Source organism: Papaver somniferum, chromosome 1 (genome assembly GCF_003573695.1).
Source record: "Papaver somniferum cultivar HN1 chromosome 1, ASM357369v1, whole genome shotgun sequence".
Taxonomy (NCBI): Eukaryota; Viridiplantae; Streptophyta; class Magnoliopsida; order Ranunculales; family Papaveraceae; genus Papaver; species Papaver somniferum.
The window spans coordinates 237,331,987-237,344,770 of NC_039358.1; the positions used below are offsets into that span (position 1 = coordinate 237,331,987).

The 12,784-nt window shown below is 36.9% G+C and overlaps 1 protein-coding gene across 1 annotated transcript; it reads left to right on the plus strand.

The window, feature by feature from the left end:
* The first annotated feature begins 3,849 nt into the window (after positions 1-3,849).
* LOC113320304 (serine/threonine-protein kinase rio2-like) lies at positions 3,850-8,457 on the plus strand. The gene is made up of 13 exons (XM_026568230.1): positions 3,850-4,081; positions 4,174-4,220; positions 4,568-4,638; positions 4,722-4,835; positions 4,915-5,090; positions 5,184-5,272; positions 5,504-5,621; positions 5,874-5,947; positions 6,076-6,123; positions 6,394-6,520; positions 7,085-7,189; positions 7,619-7,681; positions 7,929-8,457. Exons 1-13 carry the CDS (start codon positions 3,998-4,000, stop codon positions 8,139-8,141), a joined length of 1,329 nt encoding a protein of 442 aa, XP_026424015.1. The 5' UTR covers positions 3,850-3,997; the 3' UTR covers positions 8,142-8,457.
* Positions 8,458-12,784: the final 4,327 nt, after the last annotated feature.

A 12,784-nucleotide genomic window follows, 5' to 3' on the forward strand; every position in this document is an offset into this window, starting at 1 on the left:
CAGATTTGATCTTTTGGATTTGATTCTTTCAATTATTAAAAAGATTCTTTTGGATGTGCCACGTACAAAGAAAATGTTGAGCAAGGGGAAAAACTTGACGAATGACACTCATGACTGCAAAATCCCTATCCGTAAATATAACCTGCGGTGTCTCTTCGCCACGGTAAATCAACCTAACTTGTTCCAAAGCCCAAACACAATCTTCTATTTCTTCCTTTTCCATAAAGCACCATGCCACGGTGAATGATTGCTTATCCGAAGTATGACTAGCCACGTTCAACAACGGCATGTTATACTTGTTGGTTTTATAGGTGCAATCTATGAACATGACCTGGTAAAAGCACTGTGCCAAATCCATCATCCTAGGATGGGCAAGAAAAATATGAGTCACTTTGTTGCCCGGAACGACCCTTGTTTGCATGGCATAGTTATGTTTTTCTGCCAACCACTCTGATTGTTGCATAATTAATCTACCATCCCATTTAGTTCTCTTGATCTGTGCTTTGGCAGCGTAGATTGTGGAAAGAATAAACAAGTTTGACTTATCTTCCGCATTTATTGCATTTAGAATCTTAAGGGGCCTACATCGCTTCATCTGCCGAACCTTTTCCATTTGATGTGGTTTCAATCCGGCATATGCTGGGTTCCCTAAAAGAGTACTAGGTGGAGGATGGTTGTGACGACCATCTGGAATACTATACATCCACCATAGTAGAGTTTCGGGATACCTTTTGAAAACAATCCTAAAGGGGCATTTTATCTTCTTCGACGAAGTTTTGTAGACCCTCGTTGTATTTTTCACATACTTATAGTTCTTCCCTTTGTGACTTTCTTCCTTATCCCCCGCTCTCTCGCATACCATATCCATTTGCTTACAATCAACGTGTTTGCTTTGAACAATTACGTACATATTCTATTTTGCCTTGAAAATAATCCATTCCTTGACCTCAGCCTTTGTTTTCCACGTCTACATTAAACAAATAACATGTTAATTATAAAACACTAGTTAAACAATTTTCGTATGGATATACATTGACTCAAACAATAAAAACGTACCAAATCGGTCATATATGCTTGGGAGGTATCCGGGCCGATAGTGTCGAGGGGTTCAGGTTGAGAGCTTACCCGTACAACCAACTACAGAAAAAGAACAACAAAATCAGTATAGGGTCGTCACTCTGTAAGATGTTAATATGACGACCCAGACAGTCGTCAGCATAATTTACAGGTGAACGACTCTTTAAGTCGTCACCCAGATTTTCTGTAGACAAACGACCCTTTTCTCGACATATGACGACTCTTTTTATAAAGTGACGACTCTACATTGATAGATATAACCAACTCTGCCCAGTTTTCACCTTGAATCTTCACCTTGTATACATATAAAATAACGAGTCTAAGAGTCGTTCTCTGGTACATATAAAGAGTCGTTTGGTTTTAATCTTTACGGATTAACGATTCATGTTAGTGGTTGCATTTTTTTTTTGAATTTAACTCAACGAAATGTGGTTGAGGCAGTTTGGTCGCTCCATTCTATATATAGAGGCCCATATCTCACCTATTCCATATCAAAAACCTAATTATCAACCTCCTCTTCTCCTTCTCATTTAATTACCATTTAAGAGCAAAAAAAAAGAGAAACATCATGACTCCATTCACTAATGAAGAGAATTGTGCCATTACAAGAGCTTGGAAAACAGTCACCAACCACTTTGAAAGTCTAGACAAAGACATTGATGAAACATCTGATGCTTAGTGGAACCGCGTATTCATCGTTTTTGTGGCTTTGGACGGAAATTGCAACTCAAGGTCTTTGAAACAAGTCAAGGAACGCTTCCAGAAGATACAATTCGAGTGTGATGTTTTGAAAAGAGAACTTAAGGTTGTTAGGGAAGCCTTTCCGGATATGCTGAGTGTTGTAAGAGTAAGTATTTGAACAAGAGGTAAAACTTATAAAAATCTTTGATCGATACTAAGTATATTTGCATTTTCAGTTGGGGAAGGCGTATCGCCATTATGAGGAGCTTCATGGGGAAAGTTTAAGCTCCACGATTGCTACTTTATCTTGGAAGACACTATGTATAACTACGCCATATATGATTAAGTGTATAAGTGCACTGTTATCATCTATTTTATTTCATTTCCTTCAATACAATGCTATGCAAGATGAATTCCTTTTACGAATCAATGAAATGATTCTATGAAATCAAAAAATATGATATTCCAGCCCAAGAGTCGTTAATATATATAACTATCCAACCTAACGACTACAAAAAAAATTCACAGGATCGTCAGTAAATATAACTAAATTTATGACGACCCTTGTTGTTCTATTTACAGAAAGTTTTGGCTTTAGAGTCGGCAACATTAAAAGAAAAAAGACTAACGACTCTGCGTGACCTAGCTGAAAGAGGCGTCAATGTTCATCAAACAGCGCTAACGATTTTTTATAACATGTAAAAGTTGCAGGTGAAAGTCGTCAAAATAGTCTCAAAAAGGATGACGACTACAGAGAGTCGTTAGTTTATCCTACACTCGACTATAACGACCCTAACACTGGATGTTTCAATGGTGGCCATCAATCGACCACTTGGAGCACCATTCAAACAATTTGAAGAGTATAGGAAGTTTACCTGGATTGTTTTGGCCTTGGGGTTCCTCATTTTGAGTGTTGGTTCCTTCATCTTGAGCAATGTGATCTTCATTCCAACCATTGTTCATGCCTTCCTCTATCAACATCTCCTCATCAAACATCCAACCCATATCATTAGTTGAGACAATCTTACCATCAACACAATCATTGTTGTTATTTGAAGCTTCACCAATCTTATTCCCTCCACTTGAATCACTCATTTGTAAAAATCCTAGGTTTTCCTCTCAAAACTCCTCCTCTTCTTCTCAACACATAAAACACATAAAATACATTTTCCACAATTTTTTTTCCTAAAATCATATTTTAATCTAAATACACTTACCACACTAATCAAACTAATTAATTCCTAATACTAATCATATAAGGGCAGTTTTGCCATTTAGAAAATATTTTTTTAAAGAGTGATCCAAATTAGGGTTGGGTGACCTTTTTTGTCCCGTATTGCATGCCCCCAATTAGAAGTTATGGCCCCCAATTAAGCTAGGTTGTTAAAAGTCAACAAGTGCTATACCAAGAGTCGCATGCTCCACAATATTTGCATGCATGTCTTATGTAAACAACTCACTAGCTTTTCAATTTGTTTTCAAACTGCATGACTTATTAGCTATAAAGATCAAGTTTAATTTTGAAACAGGTTTTTTAGCTTGCTAATAACACAAAGAGTAAGCCAATAATCAGAATAGTATTATTGGAGGAAACTATACACCAATTTATTTTTAGCGCGTAAAATATTGGAGGAAACTAGAACTAAATTAAAGAACGACGGTTTATGCTTTCATAGTGGGTCATGTTTTTTGGGTCATGTACTCGTGTTCTTCTACAAATCGTTGGTTTTGTATATCTAAAAAATACTGATTCATTGGCGGATGTGTTGGTTTCTTCAACCTCTTGAGCAAAAAAGTGAGACTTGCTGGATAGTTCTACCAATGAAGGATTTCTTTTATTCTCTAAAGCATTAATTATAACACGTTTTAATCACTTAAAGATTCTTGTATCAATGTTTGATGTAAAATGGGAGAATGCTGAAATAATATATAGTTTCTCAACTAAAATGGTGATGGCCGGAGGTATCAGAAAAAAGACCAAGAACATCCTACACGAGTCAGACGAGTCAGAAACTACCCCCAATCTAAAATGGTGATGGCTATATAACACCACCCGAGCTCACTTGAAAAACCCCAAAAGGCCCAAAACCCTCTTCCTTCACCTCTTTCTCTCTTCGCATTCACAAACAAAATTCTTCTTCTTCCTCCACCTCCATTATTTTCACTCTCCCCTCTCTGTTTCTGCCCAGGGTTTTAACTTACAGTTTCGAACTCTTAATTCATCATCAAATAACACATTATGAAGTTAGATGTAGATGTATTGAGGTACCTCTCTAAAGATGATTTTAGGGTTCTTACTTCTGTCGAGATGGGTATGAGAAACGTAAGTCTCTCTACCTCTCTTTTAACTCCCTAGATTTCCTCTGTTTTTTCTTCTTATTTCTGATGAGAATTCGTTGTTTTATTTGTTTTCAGCATGAAATTGTACCAGTGGAGTTAATTGGTCGTATAGCTTGCCTCAAGTAAGTTACTAATTTTTTACCTAATTAGTTCCCCTGTATCGGAAGTTTTCAAATTGAGGAACCCATTTGGTGTAAATTAGTTGATTATGTGTAATTACCATGATTTTTCAGTCTGGGTTTGTACTAATTTTGACCTAATTTTAGTTGCTGCGTATCTAATTTTCTTAAACTCAGTATCCCATTAGGGTTAGAATATTAATGGTAAGGGATTTTAACATGATTTTTGAGTATGGGTTTGTCAAAAATTTCACAGAATTAGGTTCTTTGCACAAAAAGATTCGGTTTTCATGAAAAATGTGTGGTGTTTTTGATGATTGGATGTTGATGTTGTTGGGGTTTATGTATAGGCATGGAGGAACTTATAAGGTGTTGAAGAATTTGTTGAAACATAAGCTGGTTCATCACGATTCTTCTAAATGTAAGTAGTTCAGAAGCTTTTGCTGTAAAATTTGAGTTTTAATGAGTTTTGTTTGTGATGGTTGACTTGTTTTGTGTGTGCAGATGATGGTTTTCGGCTTACATACCTTGGGTATGATTTCCTTGCTATAAAGACTTTGGTTAACCGGGGAGTGTTTGCATCAATTGGGCGGCAAATAGGTGTCGGGAAGGAGTCAGGTAAGTTCTCTCGTATGAATGTACTTGGTTGCTGGAACTTAGAGTAGTGTCTGATTGATATTTATTTTCCTCTGTGAAGATATATACGAGGTGGCTACAGAAGATGGTACAATATTGGCGATGAAGCTGCATAGGTTAGGTAGAGTTTCTTTCAGAGCTGTCAAAGCTAAGCGTGATTATTTACAGCACCGCAGTAGTTATAACTGGCTTTACTTGTCACGACTTGCTGCACTCAAGGAGTTTGCTTTTATGAAGGTTTACTTGCTTCTCAGTTTGTTTTGCCTTGTATTTCTTGAATTTGGTGTTCAAATGGTGTATATATTAATAAGCCTTTGCTTGCTTGTCTAGGCCTTGGAGGAGAATGGTTTTCCTGTGCCAAATGCTGTGGATTGTAATAGACATTGTGTGATTATGGGACTTGTCCAAGGTTATTCACTGTAAGAGGAGTTGCTTTTAAGTTCTTAAGTTTATCTGTATATTTGACGACCACATAATGTCTTTTTTCGCTTAAATCTTGTATAGAACAAAGTTCAACTGCAGTGTAAGAATATCAGATGTAGTTCCTATCTTCATCAGCTGATCATTGTGCAATTTGAAAACATTGTTTGCTGTCTTGCAAGAAAGTTGCGGGTTGTGATAACCAATCAGTTGTTTTTTCCCCTACCCAGTGTGCAGGTGAAAGAAATTCAAAATCCAGACATTGTGTTTGAAACAATTATTGGTCTTGTTGTTCGTTTGGCTGAAGTTGGTCTTATCCATTGTGATTTTAATGAATTCAACATAATGGTTAGTAGTTCAGACCCTGATTTTAATGAATTAAACATAATGCTAAGTAGTTCAGACCCTGTAGATAATTTATGTATATCTCGGGCATTCTGAACCTGCAGATCGTAACTACTCTTAGTTTGTGCTTTTGGATTCTGTTGGCTTCTGCAGTATTCCTATTGTTTCAAGTGCTTGCTTAGATGCAAAATTTCGCACTGTGGCTTGTTGTGCTATATTTATTTCGTAATTCATTTTATCCCGTGTAAATTGTAGATTGATGATGACGAGAAGGTTACCATGATTGATTTTCCTCAGATGGTATCTGTTAACCATCGCAATGCTGAAATGTATGTCGTCATACTTCAAATTTCTTGTTGACACCTTTGTATAATTTTAATTAACAGTTTTGGTAACGATCGTTCATGTTTACTTGGGTTAATCTCTGTGAGTTACTCACCGCTGTCCTGTTTTTCAGGTACTTCGATCGTGATGTTGAATGCATATACAAGTTTTTCCGCAGGAGGTCAGTGGTCGACCTGCTCAATATTTTTTAAGTATTGTTAGATCAAATACTTAACAAGCCTGGGATATTGATATTTCATGGTTTATGCATTGGTTTGGTCCTAGTAACTTTCTCCCTTCATTGGTTTTTCTGATCTTGTCCGTATGTGGGACTTACTTATTTTCCTGTGCCCTGGAAAAATTGTAACTTAAATCTCATTACAACTCCTTCCTTCCTGATTTTGAAACCTTAATATTTAATCTGCATGTTGATGGTTGCATTCTTTTTCAGATTCAACCTTGATGAAGACGAAAACGAAAGGCCTACCTTTGCTTCTATGATAAAACCTGTTGATTCCCTGGACAAACAACTTGCTGCAAGTGGGTTTACAAAGAAGGACAATGAAGCTATTGAAAAGGTACAGAGTAAAGCAGTTGCAACTCTTACTTTGGCTTGAATTTAAAAATGTACTTGTGATGCTAATCCATCACGGTTCTTTTTAGTATAAAATCTATTGGGTTTTGTCACCAGACGTGTTTTCCTTGTGTTACAATCTGGATTATGCCTCTTTGTGGTTTAGTTGCTGCAGCTCATTCGTTATATATTGTCTTCATTTCCGTAAGATGTGCTGTCATGTTTTTCACTTATATCCTAAGCCTCCTAGTCTCTGACCTGTCTGTCCTCACCATAAACAATTGAGAACAAGAAAGTATCCTGCAATCTCTTTAGGTTGTAAATATCAATTCAGTAGTGGAGATGAGATCTTGGTTGTGATGTTGTTCGATTACATAAATAAGCGTAAGCGAAATATATTGGATCAGTAATTTGGTATCAGAAAATGTGTTGTTCAAGCATTAGTTTAAAAAGTGTGGTTTTACTCGAAATTTCACATTGTTCTTATCTTTGTTTTATTTTTGTGGCTATGTTACTGCTCATCCATCTTTTGTGCTGGGTTACGACCATTTCTCTTTTAATGATGCAGTTTATTGAAGGTGAAATGAATGAAGAAATAGATTCTGATGACGAAGGATGCCTCCCCAATGATGAAAATGATGCTAACGTCAGTAATTTGGATTCTTTGCACTTGGTATGCCTCGTAAGCTCTTTACCAAATTACTAATTAGTATTTTGGGTGCTGTAGCTTCTAGATGATGGCGTTGAATAATTTTGTGTACTGTAGCTTTTTGTATCATCTGTTTAACTACATTTTCATACATATATGTACTGAAGGTAAAATATGCTTTTGCTTGATTTTAGTTTTAAGTATACATATGTGTACTGAAGGTAAAATATGCTTTTGCTTGATTTTAGTTTAAGTTAACATAGAACTATCGCAAAGGAAAAACAAAGAGCTTTTGAAATTTTCGAAAAGGTGAAACGAGGAGTAAGAGGCCTGGTTGTTTCATGTAAAAGTTACAGTTGTATTTTTATGATAACTTAAAGTTGGTTGTACTACAGTAGTTTCCGGGTTCTGTTTCATTTGTTAGAAACTCAAAGCATGTTTAACGTGTTTCAGGAAGATGAAGAGGACAATGAGGATACTCCTATTGAACCGGGTACTGAAGATCCCGAACCCAAGGTATACATGTGCCTTTGCTTTCTATAGTTTCAACTAACATAGAAAACTTATGCGAATGAAAAGTAAAAGAGAACTTTCAAAAATTAGGAAAATAATCAAATATGAAACGAGAAGTAAGAGGCCTGGTTGTTTTATATAAAAGTTAAAGTAACTTGAATTCTATGGCAACTTGAAGTTGGTCATACCAGAATAGTTTCCACATTCGGTTAAATTTATCGTTACACAAACTGTTTCTAATTTGTTTCAGGAGGATGAGGAGGACGATGAGGATAGTCCCACTGAAGCTGATACTGAAGATCCCGAACTGCTTAAGCGCTTAAACAAACAAAGACGCCATGCAATAAAAGCAGCACAGGGAGGATCAAAGAAGGCCGTTTTCTCTAGAAATTCATACAAGGACAAGGGTCATAAAAAATCTCAAAGCTCCAAAGTCCTGAAGAAGCAAATGGCGGATTGGTGATGATGATGAATATCCTACTGCAACATGAACAATTTCTGAAATTATGGACCGAACAATGGACCCAGTCTCAGAGTGGTTGCGGCGTGAATTATGATGTTATGGTCACCAGAACCGCTACATCAGGGACTAATCTCTTGTGTGCGTGCACACAACTGCGTACACCCCGATACACATCTCGTGCTAGAAATCTCAGTGTATCATTATTTTTATTTTATGCAAGTACTAATTAAGCTTGTTTGGTTGAGCTGCATGCATTTTCAATTTTAACACAGAAATGGATTGGAATATAGCCAACGTTGAAAATTTTGTAACTGTAGTCTTGGAGTCATGGATAACATGTTACTGAGAAAGAGCTCAGATATACTTGTAGCAACGCAAACAAAAAGAATTAAGCAAAAGCAATCAAGTAATTAGCTTATTCTTTACCTTGCTAAGCCAGATAAGTTTTCTTACACCCTCTGCGGATGACTTGGATTCGATTATTAAGATAAAGTACAAGCTCTTCATTTTTATAAACCAGAGAAGTACTAGTCATAGCGAGGCTAAGAAAAGAAAAGATAGTCGGCACTTCCCATCGATGAGCTCCCAGCGGAGATAAAACCATAGATATTTTCTGAGTACCAGCAGTAGCGTCTTGCTGTTTTGGAAGCAAAAAGTGTTCCTAAAACATGGCAAGTACGCCGACATATACCTAGGCTTGGTTCTCAGTACAACTTTTGTATGACAAAATATTGTTGGGCTGAAAAAATAGACGGACTAATGGACCTAGCACAGACCCTTGGCTGGCCCGTTTGTAGTCAAATCCATGACAAGAACCAAGAGCATGTCGAATTGGTTTCCCTTTTGGGGAAATTAGGGGGGACCCAAAAAAAATAATATTCTCGTTCTCAGGCTCATAATTAATTTTGGGTACTGTGACATCCATAATTATTTCCGTGACACTCATAATTATATGAAATTATTAAAAATTTCTGCATGACGGATTATGCATCTGCATGACTGAGTTATGTATCAGGGGTATAATTGGCAACTCAACTTGCACATAACATATCTAAAAATCCGCACCTTAGAAATTTACAAATTTTATATGGTTGGAAATCTTTTAAAGAGAGCTACGCAACGAGTACAAATAACAATATCAAATTTTTGTTTTTCATGAAAAAATCGGAGGTGATCATCGTTTTAGGCAAAATTTTCGAAAACTTGATACATAACCATTATGCAGCCACCAAAAAGGATGCATAACGCATTATGCAGACGCATAACGAATTATGCAACCATTTTCTCGACTGCATAACAAAGTTATGCATCTATAACAAGTCATGTACCCATTGTTTTCGCACCCTTCTTGAGTATAAAAAATTGATGCATAATGCAGTATATATCCATATTTACGGATGCATATCATGTTATGCATCTATTTTCTCGATGCATAAAAGATTGTGCGACAATTTTCTCGATGCATTATGCAGTCATATTTTCGGATGCATAACAGGTTATGCATCCATTTCACGACTGCATAACATGTTATGTAGATATTATTGTAGGTGCATGACAAGTCATGCAACCTTATTTTTTGTTGGTTTCAATACTAACAAAAATGTTGTTGTATAACGTGTTATGCAATCATTTTTCGTACTGCATAACACGTTATGCAACAAATTTTGTAGATGCATAACAGGTTATGCAACTGTTTTTAGAGTTGCATAACAGATTATTCAACCATTATGGACAACAACAGGTTATGCAACTGTTTTTGTAGTGCTTTATTGAATGAATTTTTGTTAGAGAATGAAATACAAGCTAGTTCACATACTCTGGGGTACTTCAATGGATGTCAGAAATCTACTATACAGTATTTTGCAACAGATTGTATGTGTTGGACTAAGCCGTATGATTGAACTAAGCCGCCTGTAACACCTGCTTCCCTGAAACACCCGTGTTGAACTCAACTGGCTAAAGACTGGTTAACAAACTCTTGCAAGACTGAACCAGGTTACAGGAAACCCCCAGTGTTGGAATTGCCTCAAATTCTACTCATTTGTCTATGAATCTCCTGTAGAAAAATGGTGGAGCCTCAAATTATAAGATGAACACCAAACACTGACTATGATTGCTTGAGACAATTAAGCTCATGTTTCCCTCGAGACCTGACCTTACGAAATCAATCATACTTTCTGCACTTAACTAGGTCCCGAAACACCACCACCAATGCTGGAATTGCCTAAAGTTTAATGTATGTGTCATACTCCGATTATGCATCTCCAAGTTCCCTGCAGAGAAATGCTGGAGTCTTGGACTTCATGCGCTGCAGACTTCATCACTATGATGCACTTCCTATACATTTTTCGCAGGTAAATGCGGATCCTCAGCCTTTGTCCCTGTCAAGCAATTATACATAATCAGTGTAGGAGTTCACCATCTTGTTGTGGTTTAGGCTTGTGTTTTCAATTTCCTGTAAGCATTCAGTTCTGTTTTCCTGGTTTTTTTAGTCATTTCGTATACAAGATCAAATGGAAAACACATTTTCTATCCACAAGCATTGGTATCTTCCTATACATTTTCCACAAGCATCAACACACAACCAATTTTCGTATAAATTCAACCAAATGAAAACAAAACTAGGACATAAGTTTATCGCATCCGTCAAAATTCCCCCATTCAATTCTTCAGATTTTATTTTTCTTCGATTCCGACCTTAAACTCAATCAGTTTCATCACAAAACACTTCAAATTTCTTAACCCTAATTCTTAAATAAACTGGAATGAACCCAAATCCAAATCTCATAGAAAGTAAGATATTTATGTACATCTCCATCTCAAATCTACTAACAAACCCATCTCTCTAACTCCCAAATTCCTCAAAAAACACATCACCATTAACCAATTCATCCCCTTCAATGTCAACAAAAATTAGACAAATTTCTCATCACCAATGAAAAATCAACCATTCCTATCAAAATCTTCAGCTCCATCCTCCTACCAAGTATACCCAAACATGATGTCTACCCTCCCTTACAAATGAAGAAGAAGAAGAAGAAACAAATCAAACCCTGATATGACGAAGAAAGGAATGGTTTTGTGATGTAACATGTGAGCACAGAGAAAGGGGTTTCGAATTTCCTCCGTCGATTAAGATTATCCTGTATCAAAGAATGAGCACTAAAATTAGGGTTTTAGAATTGAACTTACTGGTTTTAGGGGGGAACTGGTCTTCTCCGAGTTCACTCGGGTGAGAGGATATGAAAATGTAGAGATTCTATTCTATTCTGTTGAAGAAGAAGTGTAATTCGACCATTAAAACAGACGAAAACATAATTTTTGAAATTGTGGGTTTGAGAATAATTTTTTTCCAAAAAATGGGTGCGCGTCTGTAGTTTTCTGAGCGTGGGTTTCTCAGTGGAAAAATCTGGGAGAACGGGTCTCCCTGTAGTTTTCACTTCCCTTTTTGAGTATGTCAAAAAGATGGACTTATTTCTTTTAGTGGAAAGTCAAATATTATAACTCTATTCTTTTGTCCATATTAGGGACCACATGCACAGTCAAACATGAAAAAATAACTTAAATGATTGATTTTGTTTTTTATTTTTTGTGCAAAACCAAACAACCTAATCTTTTTGAAACAGAGGGAATGTCATTTCGCAGTCATTACATCATTGGGCACTTGAACTTTAGAGTTGGTCCCTTACCCACATGCATCCTTGAGAATGATGATGGGATATAATGGAGTGGTAGTCGACTTACCACCAGCTCCTGGGGAGTGGGGACTAATCCCACAAGGTCTGTTTCCGTGCAAGGTAGTTAATTTGTTTGATACTGTATATTGCTTCATCTAAACACACATGAAATCAGCCTAACGGAGGGAGTATAATGGATGATGTAGCTCATAGATGCAAGCTAAGAAAGAGAAAAGCCGACAGACAAACAACCCTACCTCGTTAGCTGTCTGTGAATAATAGACTGACATATTGAAGACAGACAGTGGTGAAAACGACCTGTCTATGGGCGGACCAATTGGTGGACTTGCTCCTCCGCTACAAAATTGGTAGGGGGCGGAGGTTTTAATCTGCTAGCGGGATCCTAACATGTTAATCTATCGGTGGAGAATTTTAGTCCACCGATTTGGTACATCAAATTGGTTCACCCTTAACTTTTTGGGTGCTATTACACAATGGACTCCTACACAGGAAAGGTATCCCGCATATGTGCTGCAAAAGTACTGACGCATGGCAATGAGAACAGCTCCGTGAGTCCTGAGAGATTCATTCTTCCAGATCTAAGGATTATGTAGAAACAGTTTCACGGTATATGGTTAACACCTTAAGACATAGTGGTTCATAATTAAAAAAGCTAAGGGTGAATCAATTTCATGGACTTGCTCCTCGGCCTCAGGATCGACAGCCTCACTCCCTCCACCCGAAATGCTTTGCACACACTAAAATACATCACTGTATGCTATCGTATATAATCTATTATCTACCGTTCCCAAAAGAGTTAATTATATATACAACGTTTACATGGTGTTCGTGCCCACACAGACACAGTGGGGCATGGATTAGGTGCACTCAGCACTCTCCAACTACCAGAAAAAGAAAATGATTATTTCGTTTAGTACTGTCCTTATTATTCCAAGGGTGTAAGGG

What these genes read in the sequence shown, in the direction of transcription:
- LOC113320304 (XM_026568230.1), top strand. Translation starts at nt 3,998, where the DNA reads ATGAAGTTAGATGTAGATGTATTGAGGTACCTCTCTAAAGATGATTTT. An exon ending in AGGAGTTTGCTTTTATGAAG is followed by an intron (nt 5,091 to 5,183) that starts GTTTACTTGCTT and finishes TTGCTTGTCTAG; the next exon opens with GCCTTGGAGGAGAATGGTTT. An exon ending in CTGAAGATCCCGAACCCAAG is followed by an intron (nt 7,682 to 7,928) that starts GTATACATGTGC and finishes AATTTGTTTCAG; the next exon opens with GAGGATGAGGAGGACGATGA.